The sequence below is a fragment of the Carettochelys insculpta genome, chromosome 26 (genome assembly GCF_033958435.1).
Source record: "Carettochelys insculpta isolate YL-2023 chromosome 26, ASM3395843v1, whole genome shotgun sequence".
Lineage (NCBI taxonomy): Eukaryota > Metazoa > Chordata > Testudines > Carettochelyidae > Carettochelys > Carettochelys insculpta.
Window position 1 is genome coordinate 6,533,496 of NC_134162.1, and position 21,138 is coordinate 6,554,633.

Sequence of the window (21,138 nt, forward strand, 5' to 3'; positions counted from 1 at the left end):
GGACATAAGGTAAGCTTTTCCACTGTTGAACAGAAAAGAGGCCACATACTTAATTGCTATCTCACTGAGCTCCCTAGCTATACGCATCGACTCTGCCGCCAAAGCACCCCTGGGGGCAGGGGGAAAAAAGTGGCTGCTCAACACCCAATCCCACCCATCAGCTCCTCCACCTCCCCCCAAGAAAGCACCTCCCATCTGGCAGTGATCAAGTGTTCAGCAGCCTGTAGGAGGCACTGCAAATGAGTGGGAGGAGCAGGGTAGGAAGAGACGGGAAGGAAGCTCAACAAGACAGGAAAAGGAGACACACAATTGTTCTTGGAGAATGGGCGAAAGTAGGGTCCGGAGGTTGGTCAAAGTGGGTTAGGAAGTTGGCACCTCTGTCCCCAACTTAATCAAGCACAGAGAGGTAGCAGCTGTATTAATTTGTATCTTCGCAAAATGAAAAAGCTGTCCTGCAGCACGTTAAAGACAACATGATTTATGAGGTGATTAGGTTTTGTGGAGCAAACCCACTTCAGATGGTTCAGAATTTCCAGATCGGAAGTGTCCCTGACCCACCAAAGCTCATCACCTGATAAACCATGTTAGTCTTTAAAGTGCTACAGGACTGCTTTTTTGTTGTTTTAATAAAGCAGATCACCCCTTCTTCCAGAATACTGAGCCTTTTCCTTCTTTGTCTCACCCTAACAGCTCAATCCACATTTTCTTCCCTTCCACAGGAAGCGCTTTATCAGCTTCTGTGCATACAGCTCCGATACAGAAATAAATCATTAACACCCATTCTATAAAACAGGATTTCGTTGATTTCAACTGAGCCCATAGCCTTTACAAAGCCAGGTCTCTGGGACAGGCACTATGCTTTCTAGACTCCAAGTGGCCAGCACATTGTAACTATGCTAGCGAGTTTTCATGCGAACTTAGACGGTCTACATTTCAAGATGGTTTCGCATCCTGAGAAGGTCCCTGAACATCAGAGCAGCCAGCTCTTGCAGGAGGTGGGGTCGAAGGCAGCACACACACAGCAGAACTGAAGACGGTTCTTTTCACCAAAGTTTATAAGGATTTGAAAAGACTATGCCTTTGGAGATAACGCGTCCTCTCAAAACATAGCTAGAGAGCTGTATGGGCCTGTTGTGCCTATACACAAGGCATTTTCCTGACCTGGGGCCAACACCACTCAAGTTCGGAGCTGGGTCTCTCCCCCAGCCCCAGGGCCATTGCTGGCACCACTGACAGGGCAGCATGGCTAGAATATTCATTCCGCTCGACTGCCATCCCTGCAGCCCCGGGATGGGGTGGGTCTGTTGTCTTTGTGCGCTGCTCCAACTGTGGAGTTCTGGGATTGATGCATGAGGACACACCCATTTCACAATGGAGGAATATGCTGGCAGCCGTGTAGAGCCAACAGCAAAAAGCTGCTCTAGTCCCACTGTGCTGTGGGTGATGGCAGCAGGGGCCCATCTTCAATTGTTCCAACAGCAGACAGGCTAGGGGGGGTGCAATGTGGGGGGACTCCACAGCCAGACCCATCCTTCCCAAAAGCTGCCACCATAGGGGGTGCCCCACTAACCATAGCACTCCTCCCTTGCACAGGCCACTCATTCCCAGAGCTACACCCTTTTTTCCTCCAGATCAATGTACAGAATATGGTTTATGTGCACCACCGATAGAAATACATACTGCTGGTTGTGGGCAGCTGTGGGCGCTCTTGCTCATCAGCTGGACAGCACCTCACTCCTCCTGGGCAGTCACCCAAGTACTCAGTTTACAGGGAAAGCTGCCCCTACGTTGAAAACATTACAAACTGAATTCACTTGCTTCAAATGTGTTCATTTCTGTTTTGATACACTTCTTTCCATCAACTGTCCTGCCTTCATGCTTTTCTATATTAACATCTTTATTGGAAACCACAGCACAGTGTTCATTGACATTTTGTGATCTAACTAGATTATCTTCAAGCTCCTTTCCACCCACACTGCATAGCAGCCTATCCTCCTGCTTTCTTATTCTCTTATTTAGATAACTTAACCTTTTAGTCTTTATTCTTTCAGCTTGACTTCTACGCATTCTTATTTTATTACTACAGTTTCTGATCTTCCAGACATAACTTCTTTTTACTGAGCAATTCCTTTTTCTGTTCATTAAAAGCTCTCTGTTTACTCCTCATCTTTCTGAAGCAATTATTCATCCATTTATATCTGGAGCCTTTCCTTAGCATTCTTTATTCTTTGTTTGGGATTCAAACTGCAGACAGATTTTATACCATGGATTTACCAAAATTCCAACCCACACCCACATTTAAGTTCCTGAGCTCTCCAAATCCAGCTGATTTTTTAACTAATCCCCTTAAATCTCTTACGTCTGCCCATCTGAAATCAAAAAAGAGCTGAAGAACATGGTTTTGGTTGTCATATCATGTAATCTCAATTCAAGGTTATTTCTTATCACTAGCTCACACATTATGTCCTCACTACGCACCAAAATCAAGTCTAGAACTCCATTGTCAGCTCACTGAGAGTGATGAAGAAAACAGTCATCTATCACATCCAGGTATGTAAGTGGACTATACCAGTATTAATAGCAGTTATTCTCTGATCTGTATCTGGGAAACCAAAGTCCTTCATCAATTATCAACCAACACTATTTCTAATATTGGACCTAACCATATCTGAGTCTGACCCTGTCCCCAGGGTCTACAGTGGGCACTTAACACTATCTCCATAGACCCTCTTCTGCAATCCTTCCCCAAAGCAATTCTGATGCAGATAGATTGCTTTGCCCACCATACTACCACCTTTAATTTCTGTACAGTTGGCTGAAACGCTGTCATGCAACAGTAGCCCACCTTCTTTACCTTCATTTGTCCCGCCAACAGTCAACTTTTCAATGCTTGTATTCTAGTCAGAAGTGCTATTCCACCGTGCTTCTGTAATCATCATATCATCTGGCTTAGCCTCCTGTACCAATAGTTCTAGTTGCTCTATTTTACTTTCCAGACTGTGTGTTCACGTATCACCATTTCAATTCTTTCGCACAGACTTCACCCAGCCTTCCAGTGGGATTAGATGTGTCTTTTCCACAAACACACACACCTCACTACCATGCCAATCAATATATGTCTCCAGACATTTACCTTCTGCTGTTCCTTTATCCCTTGCTACCTCTTCATTTAGTTAACTTTCTTCCTACTCTGTATTCAAGCATGGAGGATTTCCTAAGATTGCTTGGATGATGCATTTTTTCAGTAATGAACTGAAGTGTGATCAACATGCAGCAATTTTTACTTCCAATCAATTCATCCACCCAGCTTCTTTGCTATCCTTCCAACTCTGCTTTCTGTCCCCTCACCCCCGCTATGATCCCTGCCAGCACAAAATCCTTCTGAACACTATACCCTGTGTCAGTTGCTTTCCATGCCCAGGGCCATTTCACACATGATCATCTCAAAATATAGCTCTCTACCCAACATGAAAGCACAGGCCTCTACCCCTTAACCATCTTTAGCAGCACAGCGCCTGCATTACACTACTGAACAGTTCAGCGCTGTAAGATGTAACAAAAGGATATATAGTATTTAGGCAGGCAAAAGTGGCACTTGATGAAAAATTTAACAGCATGAATGCCTCCTAGCGAGTGCTTTTTAGGATCCCGTTCACCTATAATGCAGTAACTTGCCAGGAGAGAACTAAAGAGCAGTCAACCTAACAACTGCAAACTACATCTTTCTGTTCTGGAAATGCCATTTCTCAGATTTCAAGTACAACAGGAATGCAGTGGGCAAGACTATAGAGTCCTCGTCCTGGCTTAATAACCGATTAGGGGTGTGTATTACCTTGGGTGAGTCATTTGATCTCTGCACCTCAACTGACTGGATCTATGAATGTAGTAGTGAAGAACTTGACATGTGGAGAAAAATGACATTTATTGCACCAGGTATCCAGCTACCACAAACTTCTTTAAAATAGGGCTTCATTCATCCACTACTGAAAGGAACTGGGACAATTGTACACCAACACAACAGCTCTACATGACACACACAGGAAATTGAAGATAATATCCAGTTAAATATACTACATAGGCAGCTGTTAGCCATTTGGCTAAGATACAATGAGTAACATCTGAAAGGGCCAATGACCACAAGCAGTCAGAATCTCAGCACCGTTATCCAAAAACGGAAGCCATCTGTTCCCAAGTACCTCACTCTCACACAGTGATCTGCCCAATTTTTGAACATGTATGTTTCACCTAGTAGGTGTTTTGCACAAGCCAAAGTCCTTTCTCCTTTCTGTGACCACAAGAATGGGGTCAAGGACATGAACAGTCACCCTTTGGCAGACTACTTGCCTCCTAGGAAGGAGCCTCAAGAGGTTCATTTCAATAGTCAACTATAAAACCAAGGCTGTCCTGAACATCAAGCCTCCCAGAGTACAAAGTGGCTCATCAAGTTGGAGAAGTTTAGGAATGTTGAAGTTTCTGGCTCTGGCTCCAATATGAAGCTCCTTTCGAGCCCAGAAGTGTAGCATTCCAGCTAGGACCTCAACATCTTTCATTGGTGGTTGGAAGAGAAGATTTAACAGAACCTTTGTGCGTTACCGAACTCCTCTTCATAGAATCTAGAACTGGAAAGGACCTCAAAAGATCATTAAGTCCAGTCCCCTACCCTGATGGCAGGACCAAATACCATCTACACCATCCCCGATAGATGTCTATCTAACCTGCTCTTAAATAATCACCAGTGATGCAGAGTCCACAGCCCCCAGGCAATTTATTGCCATGTTTAACCACCTTTACAGTTATGAAGTTTTTCCTAATGACCAACCTAAACCTCCTTTGTCTCAATTTAAAACCATTGCTCCTTGTCCTTTCCTCAGAGATCAAGGAAAACAATTTTTCCTCCCTCCTCCTCCTAACACCCTTTTAGGTACTTAAAAACTGCTATCATGTCCCCTCTCAGTCTTCTATTTTCTAAATTAAACAAACTGAGTTCTTTCAGTCTTCGCTCATAGCTCACAATCTCTAGACTGTTCCTCTTCGTTGTTCCTCTTCTCCAATTTCTCCATGTCTTTCTTGAAATGTGGTGCCCAGAACTGGACACAATAGCCAATTGCCTTCTTTTGTTTTTTGGCAACAATGTCACACGGCTGACTCAGAGTTAGCTTGTGGTCAACTATTACCTCTAGATACCTGTCGGCAGTGCTCCCTCCTAGACTGTTGATTCCCACTCTGCAGGTGTAAAGCTGATTATGCCTTCTGAAGTGGAGTACTTTGCCTTTGTCCTTATGCAACTTCATCAGACCATTTCTCCAGTTTGTCCAGATCATTTTGAATTCGGAAGCTATCCTCTAAAGCAGTTGCAACCCATCCCAGCTTGGTATCATTTGGAAACTTACTAAGGATACTCTTTACATTAATATCTCAATTGTTGATGAAGATACTGAACAGAACCTGTCCCAAACTAGACCCCCCTGCAGAACACCCCTTCTTATGCCCTTCCAGCATGATTTTGAACCAATAACAACTACTCTCTGGGAACAGTTATCCTATCAGTTATGCCCCCACCTTCTAGTAGCCCCATCCAACTTGTATTTGCCCAGTTTACTGATAAGATCATGCAAGATAGTATCAAATGCCTTACTAAAGTCTAGGTATACCATGTCCACTGCTTCTCCCTTATCCACAAGGCTTGTTATCCTACCTAAGAAATCTACCACATTGGTTTGGCATAATTTGTTCTTTACAAATCCATACTGGCTGTTACCCATCACCTTATTTCCTTCCACATGTTTGCAGATGAATTCCTTAATTACTTGCTCCATTATCTTTCCTGGCACAGAAGTTCAACTGACTGGTTTGTAATTTCGTAAGTTGCTCTTATTTCCCTTTCTAGAGATCGGCACTGTGTATTTGCCCTTTTCCAGTGTTCTGGAGTCTCCCTGAACTTCCATGATTTTTCAAAGATGCTAGCTGAAGGCTCAGGTATCTCCTCTATCAGTCCATTGAGTATTTCATCAGGCCCTGGTGACTTGCACACATCTAATTTTTCCTAAGTAATTTTTAACTTTTTTAATTTTATTTTTTATCTTCTAAACCTACTCCCTTCCAACTAGCATCCACTTTGTCAGACATACCTTCACCAGACTTCCTGGTGAGGACTGAAACAAAGAAGTCACTAAGCACCTCTAATATTTCCAAGTTTTCCGATATTGTTTCTCTCTCCTCTCAAAGCAGTGGGCCTACCATGTCCCTGATCTTCCTCTTGCTTCTAATAGGTTTATAGAATGTCTTCTTGTTCCCCTTTATTCTCTCTAGCTAGTTTGAGCTCATTTTGTGCCTTTGCCTTGCTAATTTTGCCCATCTCCCTGTCCTGGCTTATATTCATCCTTTGTAATTTGTCCTAGTTTCCACTCTTTATGTGACTCCTTTTCCTTTTTGAGATCGTGCAATATCTACTGGTTAAGCCAAGGTAGTTTTTTTGCCATACTTTCTTTCTTTCCCAGACAGTGCAATAGCTTGCTCTTGGACCCTTAATAACACGCCTTTGAAAAACTGCTAACTCTGTTCAGTTGATTTTCCTCTTAGTCTTGCTTCCAATGTCATGGCTTCATGACAAGCCATGTTATTCTTTTACTTCTTCCAGCCAAGACTGGATAAAATTCCCTTCAGAGTTGAAAACTCTTTGAGGATCAACCAGCAGGGAACATTCATCAAGAACAAGGTACACATGCCCAAATTTGGGCTGCTGTAACCAAATCTCTCCTGCAGCCCAAATCTACCAAGATCTATTTTGTAAGGTTTAACAACAAATTGTTTGATACTTGTGCTTCCAAAGAGAACAGAGCGCTCTTCATCAGATGCTCATGCTGTACTTGAAACAACAACATCATTTGTGCATTTTCAGGATTGCAGACCCAGACATGAAAGCCCAAGTCTACTGAAATGTCAGTATGTAATTTTTCAAATATCTAATGTTTGCTTACAGGCGTAGCTGTGGCTTCAGTCCTCAAATTCCTACACAAAATTCAATGGCACAAAAAGTCATGGCATGCAAATGAAATAAGCCATCAGGGAAACTCGTGTATGTTCAAATGGAATGTTTCCCTTTTGTAACCCGCGAGGATAAACTCAGATACCAATGCAAGCACTTGCAGAGTCGTCAGTTGTTTCAGCACCCAATCCTAACAGCTGTACCGTGCCAATTTCAGTATCTCTCATTTTAACCAAACCACCAAGACCAAAAGGCAAACTACTCCTATATGGCCAGGGGTAACATATTCTGTTACCTGTAGCCAATTACCTCAAGTTATTGAAGAGACTTGACACACAGTTGGCAGCAAGAACAAGACCCAGTCTCCATCATTGTTCTCAAGACATTTGGTACCCAAGTGGTGATCTTGTTATAAACAAATAGCCCGCCCGTGGCAAAAGATCAGCATACCTTATACGAGTCATATTAACAGTAAGAGCTTTAGCAACAGGAAGCTCTTGGGAAGGAATATGATCTACTGGTCAGAGCACAAGACATCTACTCACCTACTTACGCAAAAGGTACCTACCACCTCCCCATCTGATCTTTGGCAGACACCTGCCTCATTTTCCCCAGCTGTAATGCAAGTCAAAAAGCCATGGAAATGCTGAGAGACTTGGAGAAATGCATCTTACTCCATAGTTTGTTATTAAGCCTCCTCATGCAAGTCTAAATTTGAACCCTCTACCAAAATCGAACTGACACATTTGAAATTTCTTGATTTACATCTTAGTACAAGGTAGAATTATTTCTTGGAAGATAAGGGCAAACCGGACAAGTTCTGGAAATACTACTTGTGTAAAGTACTTGGAAATCCTCTGATGAAAAGTTTTATCAGAGTGCAAAGCACTCATGTTAAGTTACTGTATTCCAGCTTGTTCCACCGCAGATTTGTAACATGTTAAAACACTGTTCCAGGACACCTCAGGTTCTTTGACGTTTGAGACTTCAGGAAGATTATTCTTGGAATTGGAGAAGTGGTGAGATTGGTTATAAGGTAATATCCCAAGGAATATTTTCCAGCTAGTACATTTATGTAAGTTGTGGAGCCACCCGTTGATTAATAAGTCAGATGTTTTGAATTACTGCCTATAGAAACATTCAAAGGCAATGTGGAACACAGGAGTACCATTCAATATTCTGTTCCATGGAGCAGCTTAACTTGATTCACAAGTTGCTTCAACATCCCTCTCACCACTTCAGTGTAGCCTCAGAACACGTTCCATTACTCTGTGCTAGTAAACAGCCTTTTCAGTAAGCCTGAAGGCACCAGCGTCCTGCCCACTGCCATACAGAAAACCCTGGACTAGGGTTTTAAATGTTTGTCAGCTATCAACAATCAGAATGATGTACCCATAAATCATAAAAGTCATATGATTTTTATGGGAGCTCCAAGTGGGAGTTAGGTGCTGTACAAACAAAGCACAGTCCCCTCCACAGGGAACGGACCATATAAGCAGAGAAGACGCAAAGGAAGAATTATCCCCAGGTTAAATAACTATCCCTAGTTCACAGATGAGCTTACTGAAGGACAAATTAAGTGACTTCTCTGTAGCCCGCTCCGCAAGTCTAACAGCCAGACACTCTACTCAGACCTTATCTCCCCGCTGCACCCACAAAGTTGTGCTTAACATAAAACTATGCGTCAGTGAGCAAACAGAATGCTGCAAAATGAAATTCCTTCCAGCCCTTCTGAATTGTAATAAGCACATATAAGTCAACAATTCACAGAGAATGAGTCAAATCACATCTAATACCTTTGGCAATACTAGCATTTCGAAGTGCTGACTACTATTACTAAGAGAAGCCAGCCCTACTTAACAACTGTTTGCTAATCAGGGCGTGGAATACTTCATAGTTCACCCAGGTGAACAGGCTAATGTTAAACTAGCAGTTCCAAGCAAGAAGGCTTCGGGCAGAGCCCTGTCATGTTTCTATTACAAACCCATTTTATGAGTTGATGGATCTCCATTCCAAACGGCTAAATGTAGTGCCTTGCATGTTGAATAGTAACAGAATAAGCCTGTGACCATTTTATGAGGTTACTATGTGCTAAGAATAGTTTCCTTTTTTGAAGGGAGAAAAGGAATGGTTTTGTTGATGGTTCCCCCTTCTTCCTCCCCAGCTCCCCGATACCCAGTTCTGAAAGCTTCAACCTCAGAGTCCACAAGGAGAGCAGCAGCCTCGTCTCAACTGAGATATTGCAGTTTGTACACTGCACAATAAGGTTTAGCAATTCAGAATGGATGCCACAGCACCTAGGAGCAGAAAGACAGTCTGCACTGTAGGTAGAATCTCAACCTAATTACACATTAACAGTATCTCCTCCAGATTTGCCCACCAAAGCTTATGCTCCAAAATATGTCAGTCTATAAAGGTGCCACAGGACTTCGTTGTTTTTGCAGATACAGATTAACACAGATCTCCCTCTGATACTTGTCATCCAGACCCTGCTCCCACAAACAGGTTTTAAGGCCAAAACCACCTAATTTGTTTGTAATATGACTTGAGTCGCACTGCTTTCAGAAAATGGCCTGAAATTTACAGAGCAGTGCTCAAAGAGTGGTCTCTGAAGGGTTAATGACATTTCTCCATTTCTCAAACCTGTTTTATTTTCTGATAGAAGCCAGAAGATGTACATTGTTCCGTGGTTGTAAGAGGTTACATGAACATATTAATCAATACGGTTTGGACTGGATATGACTTGTTTTTTGCAGGAAGTCCAAGGATAATCATCTAACAAATTATCTTAACGATTTCACCCATTCTCTTAACCTATGTTAAAGGGCCCTCATTATCTTCAGTTACAAAAAAGTGAATTAAACCTCAATCAAGATCCTACCCATGCTTTTGAGTCTTACCTGCAACTGTTACTTCTATTACCCCTTTTCTTATTCTTGTCTTCTATTTGTGTGAAGGAAAAGGACCAATTATTCAGAACAGCAAAACTGACAGAGTACCCTCATTAGCAAAAAAGAGCTGAAAAAAATAAAGACAAGCACTTCTCTAATCTCTTCCACCACCTTTTGTGTGTTTCTGTAGCTGTAATAAGTGACAATTTTGGCAGAAAGATTTAGGCAAACTGGACCCTTTGAACTCTCTTCAGCGAAAAAAGTGTTGACAACCATTAGCCACACCTAACTAATAGAGCTGACTGAACTGAAACTAGTCTAACTCATGTTACAAACAGAATTATCAACCAAGTGTCATAACCATGTGATCTATATTCCTAGAGACAACGTAATGGCCAGAAAGACCTCAGCTGGATTTTCAGATCACAGGCAACAATTTTCAGCACTAGGCATTAGCGTCACATTTTGAGGGGTTAACTAAAGGAGATTTGACACCACTGGACAGCTTTTTATCAGCATCACGTTTTTGACTGTCACGATATGGACAGTCCAAAGTTGTTTTCAGCATTTAATTATTATACAATCTCATATGCAATTTCCTAAACCAAACTAAACTTGTACTACCACTAAAAATTGAGTGAAACAAGTCCCCTCTCTCTCTCTCAACATATGTAGGCAAGAAACTCAATTTCAACAGAAGTTTCTCCTTTGTACTGTTTAGAATCTATGTCTCAAAAACAGCCTCCATTTTACTCCACCAACCCACATTCACAGCCACTTGACATCAGCAGACCAAAATTAAAGGCTTACTCTCTAAGTTCTGCCGAAGAAGAAATACCCTGACTTTTACAAGCCACGCTAAAACTCTCTCTCTCTCTCTAAGGCATGACATTTTAGGCCACAAGATCATTTCATTTCATAGCAACAGGAAGCGAGAAAAATAAAGTTTTAATTTCACAGTTGTAAGCAGAAGTATCCTGCTCAAGCCAGCCACTGACTTGTTTGATTTGTAAAGTATTTGTATTCCTTGGACTTCCTTTCACTTACATAAATATTAAGTTATGTTTCAAGATTAGATGATCTCAGGATTCTAACGGGTCAGCAGAAAACGTTTATATTCATGTTACAAGAAGGACTTGAGGTATGCTTTGGAGAGGGAAAAAACAGAAATTGTACCATGAAGGAGCAGAGATCTCAGTGTATGCAAACCATCAATCCTACCATCTGATCCATCCTTAGCTGACTTCTGAGCCTGTGAGGAACCCCACTGGCTTCACAGTGCATATTCAAGATTTGGAAACAGGGCTGCCCAATGATTCTAAAACTACACTAAACATGAGCCAACCACTCCTACAGTTGGCCACTTGTTAGCACTCTTGGCAACAGCCAACAGCTGCCATCAACATGAAGACTCGCCTCCCTTTCCTGTCTGCTAGTTCAGCAGTGCACAAAGTGGGGGGCAGGCCTCTTGGGTATGTGTGACATTTTTAAGGAGAGGCACAGCAAGATTGTAGGGGTTGCCAGGCATCCCCCAATGTGTGGTCTAGTCTCAAATTTCCCTGACAAGTTCTGCGTCCAGTATTCACACAAAAATGTCCAAGTGGATATTTTTGTGTGAATGGGGGACATAGGACTTGTCAGAGAATTTCTCCACCCCCCAGCCAGGGATCCCACAGCTGCCCCATGGCTCAGGCTACCAGCGGAGCTCAGTACCCCAGCTGGCTCCCACCTGTAAGGCTACGGGGTCCCCCCAGCCCCTAGGCTCGGGCTGCCAGCAAGGCTCAGAGCCCTAACCACAAGGCTGTAGGGTCCCCCCATCCCAGGCTCCCACAAGCTGGGGCTGCCAGCAGGGCTCAGAGCCTCAGCCAGCTCCCAGCTGTGGAGCTGAAGGGTCTCCTCGCCCCCCAGCCAGGGTTTCCTTCCCCCAATTTTTGGAGAACTTATGTAGGACAGGCAGTCCTGGCTGGGGCTGCCTCCTCCACATAAATTTTCCAAAAATCTGGCAACCCTATATAATCAGCTGATGCGTCTCAGGCTTATCCATATAATTAAAAATATTCCAATGTTATTTTTATGTCTGCATATTCACATTTATAAACCGATAAATAAAGTTTTTACATTCACATACTTTACTCCTTACAGGTGCCAAAAGGTTTCTCCCCTCATTGGAACGTAACTGAAATTTCCATTGGTTTCAATTACATTAGACAGGTTGGGGGCTGCTAATGGCAGGGATGAAAACTGGGACCCAACTTGAAAAGTCTGCTCACCCCTGCCCTAGTTCTTGAACAGAATTCTACCATCACTGCCTATGCTCCACCTCCACTATAAACAGATTTGAGCCTGCTGGTCAATCTAGCTAGGACCACACACAAGAACAGATCACTTTTACAGCTGAGACCTTGCTGTGCATTGTTACTGCTTGCCATGTCAGAGCTTTTGTGTACAAAGTCCCTGTCTGCACAGTTGTCACTTATCATCTCCGTATCACCTGGTTTGGTGCGCTCCTGCTTTCCCTTTTCTCATCCTCTCTGTACCAAGAACAAGCATGTGCCTGTCAACTTCCACTGGCAACATAGATAAGAACACTGAACATTCACAGTGTCTCTTATTTGTCTTCGCATGCTTTCCTTGTGATTTCAGAGCACCATTAACCTAGGTATTTTCCTTGGGTGTTGCCCTTACTCTCTTCTCCCTGTCTGTATACCAAAGTTAAGGGGTGCTTTTCAAACCAGACTGGGCCAACTGGGGGTGTGTGTTAGAGGCAGGGTTCTACTTCCAGACACACCAGCAACCCACCTGCTTTTCAGAGAGGATACGGGCTAAAATATTTGAGCCCTGACAGCCCAATAATACCATTCCACAGTTTCCCCCATCTACCCACTTCCCCCTCTTTTTGCACCTAGGACAGCAGAATAATTTTTCCACACATCATTGGGAAAAGGGATGGATCAACTGACCATTGCTCAAAGAACCGCAGGATGCACCCTCACAAGTTCTATCAAGTCTCACTGACGAGCGTCGCACGGGTGAGGAGAAAGTAATACGGGTATGCCTTTGCTGACTGTGCCTTACACAACCGTTAATCAATTTAATTCCATAGTCCATCCAGGACACCTTTCTGCCTACTCTTGGACCCTTCTTCGTTGGTTCATGTTACCTTTGCATTGGGGCTGATTTCCCCATCTAATCTTTTAGTATTAGATAGTGCAACATATGCATCCCAAGAAGAGGATTTATCTTCAATAGCAAATGTGCCTTTCCTTTTATGGTTTTGTCACATCACATCCTAATACAATCCCTCTTCCTGAATACCTACAACATTTTGTTCAGATGGAACTGTGTAATTTTGTTCCCAACATATTCATCTCATTTTAAAAAAAGATTTCTATAGAAGTTATTGCTAAAAAGTCTAAGCACCATGGATAAAATACTCTAGTCTCTGCAAATTCAGAGTTGAAATGCAGCAAGATCTTCATCAGTCACTCTTCCTCATGAGGAAGAATAAACTTGAGTTGCATATAATTTACAGATTAGGTGCCTTCAGGGTAAGACTAAAGGCCAACCCTTCATCTACTGAAGCATTAGCAGTGTTGTGGCACTTTTTATATACGCTTTCACCAGTATCCTAGCTAGAGATTTCTTTTCCACATCATTCTGCCACAGCATAATATAAAGTCATTTGACTACCAATCCAAACATGCTGCATGTCAGCAGGTAGATGAAGAACATCATCTTTATTACATAAAGCACTCTGCAATGAGAGCCACTACATCATTATTTAACAAATAGGGGCTACAAGGGAAGTAGGGCCTGCATTAGCACTCAGGAGACCTCAGTTCCACTCTGCCAATACCTGCTGGGAGACCTTGGGTAAGTCACCTCCCCGGTGTTAAAAGGAGACAATGTAAAAAGCTTTGAGTGCTACTGAGGCAAAGCGAAACACTATTATCTAATCAGATCTCTCTCCTAATTTACACCTCTCCAGACATCTTACCTAAGCACAAGACAGGGAACCTAACCTTCCACACCACATCCACAAGTGTACTTCAGCTATTTCTTCAAGTACCCACAAGTTATGCTTCGCTGTTTGAAGCCTCAGTACTTCTTGTTCCTATTATTCAAAAGATTTCGCAAGACTCCAAGCTAGGTTTTTGCAGTTGCCCCCTGAATACCATGTAAAGGAAGATTCTCAGATTGCTTATTTACAAACAGAATGCCAATTGTTAGATGCATTGTCTGAATGTTAGACAATCCCATTCAAAAGAGTTTAACTGGGCACAATGCCCACAACAGTCAAACATTCTCTCAGACAAAACACTAAGGAGTAGTCCAAAAAGTAAAGTGGCAGAAAAAGCAGAAACTGATAAGTTATGTACAGACTTCCAACTGACAAAATCTGAACATAATTACACACAGAGAAACCATGAGAAATCTGTGGGCATGTACAAGAACACTTACAACCCTGTACGCAGAAAGAACTTGCAAGACAGAACTGAGGATAATCCAGCTGATTTGAGACACAGGGAAGAGATGGCTGCTACCCAAGATAATGAAAGCCTGTTTCCATGCCTTCTCTTTCTCAAGGGTGCTTGGCAAACAGAGGGTAAGAACATATCCTTGTCCAACCACAACCAAGAGCAACACCCTGCATTAGAGAAAAGTTGAAGTACTCCCTGTCACGTATCAGGTTCCAAGACTTCTACAAAAACAACAACAACAAAAACCCACCAGTGTGCAGCCCACACAGTCCTATGCACTCCACCGCCCCCACCTGCCAGCAACCTTTCTTTTTTGTACAGGAAGTCCAGACACAACACACCTCCCTAATTTCCGCGCACCACTCTAGCTTGTGGTGGTTTTCTCCAATGGTGGCACCAGGGTACAATTTTCTGAAGCATACAAGCGACTTCGGACTTGGAAAGTTTCACCAAATGCCTGATTTTGCCACCATGATCTACTATTAAGTAGTCATATTTGGCCAAACAATGAGAAGCCCTGTGGTACCTTACAGACTAAGAGTCTGTGGAGCATAAGCTTTCGTGGACAAAGACGTACTTCTTCACATGCATGCACATCTGACGAAGTACGTCTTTGTCCATGAAAGCTTATGCTCCACAAACTCTTTGTCTGTAAGGTGCCACAGGACTTGACTGTTTTTGCAGAAACAGACTAACATGACTACCCCTCTGATACCCGTCACACACATTTGGCTGCTTCAATTGCATGGGCTCGTGTGCCTCACAAACCTCTTCAGTTTTACTCATATGGTCCACAGCTGAACCTCAGCTAAACATCTTTTTAGCCTGAGTTCTAAAATCAACATGATTTTAAATCCCTATTCTGAACTCAAACTAAGGATCCATAAAACAGAGTGCTAGAAGCATCCATTGTTCTTCAACCATCCCCTATTCTTGCCATTCTTGATGAAGACCACTACCAGCCCCTCCACCATCAATAACTCACACCCCTCCCCACTCAATTCACTTCACTTGGCACGCTTTTCTTATCTTTCACTTTTCTTATCTTTCATATCCAATCCACCTCTTTGCATACCTCCAGCTCATATTTGCTTTAATTCATCAAACTCATCTGACTGCAGCAAATACAAGGCGCCAGGACAAAACTTTGAAGAACAGCTCCTTCAACTCAACATTTTAAAAAGAAAACAAACAAACAAAAAAACAAAACAAAACTTATTTTTGAACTGATTGTCAGGCATCACTGTTTGGGATTCACCCCATACCTCTCTGTGGAACAAATACACTTCTCTTCACTGTTCAAGTGACTTCCTGCCACCTCCATTCATCTGCCTCTCCTGCAGCCTTTTCAGGTGTCCCCTTCATTAACGCCAAGGGCAAGACTGACATTTTATTCCATGCTGCTACTTTTCACACCTTGGTAGTTGTTTTCATGGGAGTACTGGAAGCCAGACCAGAGACATGTAATTAAGGACACGGCTGTGGCAGAGTGCTTTTTACAATACCCAACCCTGCCCCCAGGAAATATAGAGAAGTCACAGTCTGCACTTCACAGGGTAGATGCTCCTGCAGGATCATCATCAGTCACTGCTGACTTATTCTTTCTTCTCATTCAGGACTTTGCAGCAGCAACTCAAGTTCATTTCCTATGTGAGAGTGCGAACACACATGCACACACAGAAAGCCTAAACACCATGATATGAAATCTTGAGGGCACCTGGACACTCAGTCTTGCTATTTGGGGTGGGAGGACAGAGAAATTAATCTCACCTATACTACTAGGGATCACATGTGTCACTGTACCTGCGATGGAGTGTGCCTGCTGCTATAAAAATGACTAAAAACTTCACCCATCTGAAAGGTTCTCTATAACCCTTCATTTTCTGGAAACCTGATCTTGCCATACCAACAGGATTTAAATGACTTAAGTAGTGTTGTCACAGTCATGACAGTCCCAAGGTATCAAAAAAATAAGGGTCCCACACTAATCTGACTCCTCAAATCAAATTGAGCTCATTTTGCAGAATCAAAACAAGTATGGACATTTGGCCCAACTTATTCCATTTCCACTCTGAGTAAGTCTCAGGACTCCTACTGCAGGTAAATTTAGTAACTACTCTTCCTAAAGACATTATTTGACCACAAAATTAGCATACAACTCTCCTACTTTGGATTCTTATGATCCAAAGTAAAAGAATTCACAAAATTTAACAGAGTACTAGAAATGACCAGAGAAATTTCAAAGCTACTCTCAGTCCCCAACCTCAGCATTCCAGTTTAACTTCTGCTTTCAGGTACTGCAGGGGTGAGGAACTTGAAGGCTGTGGTCTGGCTCCAGACTCCCCTCCACAGCATCTGGCCCATGGCAGGATGGCTGGTTTGGAACACCTGAGCCTCATAGGCTGGATCCAACAGGGCAGTATGCAGACCACGGACTCTGCCGAGGCCCAGGAAGTGGCACTGCTGCTGCTCCCTGCTATTCCCCTTTTCCAGGGAAGGGAAAGAAAGCAGCAGCTGCCTCAGCACCTTGCCGAGAGGCTTCAGACCACTGCTGTGATCGGCCAGAACTCTGGCTAATTGCAATAGCAGAGGGCCATGCCTGGGAGCAGAGAGCGTGAGAGCACAACCATATGTATCCAAGGATGAGCAGGTAAGATGCACCCCCATCATCCAGACCTCATACCCCTTGACCACTTCTGGCACCCCCTCCCATCCAGACCATCACTCCCACCCCATTCTTACACCCTACCTCACCCCCCACCCCATATTCTCAGACTACACACCTTTCCTCCTATGTAGATCCATACCCCCACCCTGCTCCTTCTGTGAAATGTGGGAAAATTGTGAAGAGTAAGAGAGCCACAAATAATGTTGTTGTTAGCATAGTCACTTTTAGAGAAATTCTCAATACCACAACAGTGACAATTTTGTCACCCTATATGGTGCACCAACATGCACACACCTGAGGCTGACATATGTGCCAACACAGCCAGACGGCAGACAAGTTATCACACACCATTTCCCTATTTTGTATAACTCAAGCAGTTATCCTACCAACATAAACACAGTCATCATAATCAATACAAGTTGAAAGGACCGGTGGTCTAGCAGTTGGAATGAGGGATTGACGACACTTACGCAGCATGCATTTCGTTATGTTGCCTGTGCACACCACCTCAAACATCCATCTCCTAATGCAGATTGGTTTCAATGACTTCTGAAAAAACACAAGTTGCCAAGGTTGATTTTTCCCTTCTACGTTTTCTGTATTAAAGTTTGAGTCCAGCAAACATGTTTGGGGAAAAAAAAAATCAAATAATTACTGGAGCCTAATACAAACGTTCACAAAATAAGGAGGCCAACAAACTTCTCTGGTGCAACTACCTCAGGGCAGTATCACCTCTAACAATTGTCAATATGAAGAAACAGGGAAATAAGTTAAAGAATATTTAGGTAAGTTAGAGTTCAAGTCACCAGGGCCTGATGAAATTCATCAAGATACTTAAGGAAGCAACTGAAGCACTTGTGAAACTGAAAGCAATTATCTTTGAAAACTCATGGAGGCCGGATGAGATGCCAGAGGACTGGAGAATGGCTAACATACACATTTTTTAAAAGGGGAATAAAGAAAATCCAAATAATTTAAGACTGGCCATCCTAACTTCAGTACTCAAAGACACGAAAACAAGTTCACAAGCAATTTTATAAGCGCCTCTAAAATCAACGGGGATACGGCAGACCCCTGAGATAACATGTGCACATATCCCAGGTTAACACAAAAGTCTGAATAGCAGGGAAAATGACCAGCACTGCTGCACTGGTCAGTTTCCATCTCCTGTCATGGGAGACAGACAACTGGGCTGCCCTCACTGACAAGAGAGGTTTCCTGCCTCCTGTCAGTGGCAAGCAGAGAGGCAGGCTCTCCAATGCCACCACTCACAGGCCCAGGGAAACCGACAAAGGCAACTGTTAGTTAGTATGCATTTGTCAAGAATAAATCATGCCAACCAAACTAGTTTTGTTCTTGGACAGGGTTGCTGGCCTACTCACAGTGCAGGGGCTGGGCAATATACTTGAAATACCTTGATTTTAGCAAAGGTTTTGACACAGCCCCACACTCCTTTCTTCCAAGCTAATTAGAGAAATGTAGTCTAGTTGAAATTATTAAGTGCACAACTAGTAATAAAAGACCATGTTCAGCATAGTTATCCACAGTTTGCCCTCTAACTGGAAGGACATACCCAGTAGGGTCATAACAGCCATACTTAATCACAGCAAAGATCCATCTATTGCAATATCTTATCTTCCAGCAGTGGCCACAACCAGATCCCGCAGGAGTCAGTTCTTCCTCTGGTACCATACAGCATTTTAATTAATAACATGGATAACAAACTTCACTGATAGATAACGGTAGGAGGAGTTGCAAACATTTTAGAGGAGAAGCTTAGAAATCAAAATGTCCTTCATAAATTAGAAAATTATTCTGAAATCAACATGAAATTCTATTAAGCCAAGCACAGAGCACTTCAGCTTGGAAGGAAAAAGCAAAGGCAAAACTACAAAACAGGGAATATCTGGCTAAGTAGTAATAGGACTGAAAACTACTTGGGGGTTACGTTGAATCACAAACTCAGCGTGTCAATGGGATGCAGACAAGGAAAAACACTACTATCCTCCCGGGGTGTATTAACAGGGATGTTTCAAGTCAGGAGTTATTTGTCCTACTCTTCTCGACATCAGTGAGGCCACTGCTGCCACGCTCTAATTTTGTGCAGCACACTTCAGCAAAGATCTAGACAAAATTAAGAGCACAAAGAGGAGAGAAACAAAAACAATAAGTCTGATAACCTGACCGAGGAGGAAAGGTTAAAAGGGCATCTTTAGCATCACTCCCTGTAAAGTGAGTGCTTGTGCAGCTACTCATTGATTAGCAGAGCACCCACAGCCAGCAGCATGTGTTTCTACTGGTGGTGCACATCCACACATGCCTTGGTGCACATAAAACTTATTCCACCTATGGATGGAAAAAATAAAGGGAACACTGCTCTTTCATCTTGAAAAAGTATGACCAATAGGAGAATCCAATAACCATTCAGAAGACATTTTAAAGGCTGTTAGAAGGGGGACCAGCTATCCTGCCGTTCGACTCAATGACCTCCTGAGCTCCCTCAGATTCTACGATTTTCCCTTCAGACTGAATATTGGACAAAGAGTAATGGGCTTAATCTGCAGTGAGAAATATATGGTCAGTATTAGGAAAAACTATAAGGTCAGTTATATTCTGGAACAGACTCCCAAAAGAAATCAGGAGACGCCCACCATTGGAGGTTTCTCAGAACACATTGAACAAACATCTGCCAGGACGTCCAAAGTTTACCTCGTCATGCCTCAGAGCAAGAAGCTGGTCTTGATCTCCTGATGTCCCTTCCATTTATGTTGTCCACAGAAGAAGCGAAGACAGATGAATTTTAGCCACCCGCAACTAAGAAAGATCTTTCCTATCTCAGAAGGATGCCACCAAAGGACACCTAAACAAAACCAGCCCTCAACTCTCAGAGCATGCTCCTACCACTCAAACAGCAGGGGAGCCGGGAAGGAGAGAGCAGGATCAGCAACATTTTCCAGCAGCGGAATGGGAACGGCACAGAAGGAAAACTGCAGCCAGCTGCACTCTGAGAAATGCAACGGCTAGTGGTTTCTTCGCGAGCTGCCTACAAGAAAGGGAGGAGACGACGAGCAACTACACAAAGAGCTCAACGCTACAACGCAGGTCAATGGCACATCACAGACTATCCCGAGCCAAGGCAAAGGCCCCTGGCCCCAGACGGGTTTGTGCAGCACCGGGGCCGCTCCCCCCGCCCCGATTCTGACTGGCAGTCGAGGGAACACAAGTCTTAACCCGCAACGTGACTGAAAGGCGCAGAAATTCCAGCCCGAGCGAGGGGACATCCAGGGGCAGCACCAGCGCCCGACTCTCCAAACCGCCCCTGCGCCCTGCAAACCCGCCCCACCCGGCCCCAGGCCCCCAGGGCTCCCCGGCAGTCCCCCCACACGGCCCGCCGGGCTCGGCTCCAGCGCCCTTCCCCCACCCGGCAGGCATCCGCCCGAACTGGCACAACCGACCCCCGGCACCTCCCACCGCCCCGAGGGACCCCGCCCCCGCCGGGGGCTGAGGCGGACGCTGCCCAGCCCAATGGGACCCACCTGAGGAGGCTGGAGAGCGGGTGTCCGCCGCCGCCGCCGCCTCCCCCGGAGCCGCCGGCCGCGGAGCCGAAGCCGGAGCTGAGGCGCTTCCCCGACAACAGCTTCTCCACGGCCGACAGGTTACCGGTGCGGGCGGCCTCAAGCAGCTCCTGCTCCTTCCCCATGGCCCGGCCCCGGCTGCCGGGACTCCGCACGCCCCGGCTGCCGGCACCCACCAGCCGCCGCCGCCGCCTTCCCCCGACCCGGGCCAGCTCCCGCCCCGGAAGGACGCGCCGGGGCGGGACCACGCAGACCACACACACACCCCCGCCAGGAAAAGCTCCGCCCACCCACGGGGCGCGCTTCTTGGAGAGCGTGGTCTAGAGAAGCTCCTCCCCACGCCCAGGGGCGTGTCCTGGCAAGGCTCCGCCCACACCCCAAGCGGACGAAGACACCCCCTCCCGGCGTTGTGCACGGAGCAAGCCATTGGGTGCAAGGTGCCCCATAGCTCCGCCCCATGAGGTTTAGCGCTGCTCTGCCCCTGAAGCAATAACCCTACGTGCGGGGACAGGATCAGGACCAGAGCGGAGATGAAGGG

At 44.5% G+C, this 21,138-nt stretch overlaps 1 protein-coding gene across 8 annotated transcripts in view; it reads right to left on the minus strand.

The window, feature by feature from the left end:
- Positions 1-20,755, minus strand: part of ANKS1A (ankyrin repeat and sterile alpha motif domain containing 1A) — a 163,668-nt gene extending 142,913 nt beyond the window's left edge. For all 8 annotated transcript variants that reach the window (XM_074977233.1, XM_074977224.1, XM_074977225.1 and 5 more), the window contains exon 1: positions 20,562-20,755. In XM_074977233.1, coding sequence (XP_074833334.1) covers positions 20,562-20,725 — 164 coding nt within the window. In that variant the 5' untranslated portion in view covers positions 20,726-20,755. The remainder of the gene's footprint in view (positions 1-20,561) is intronic.
- Between the last annotated feature and the right edge of the window lie 383 nt (positions 20,756-21,138).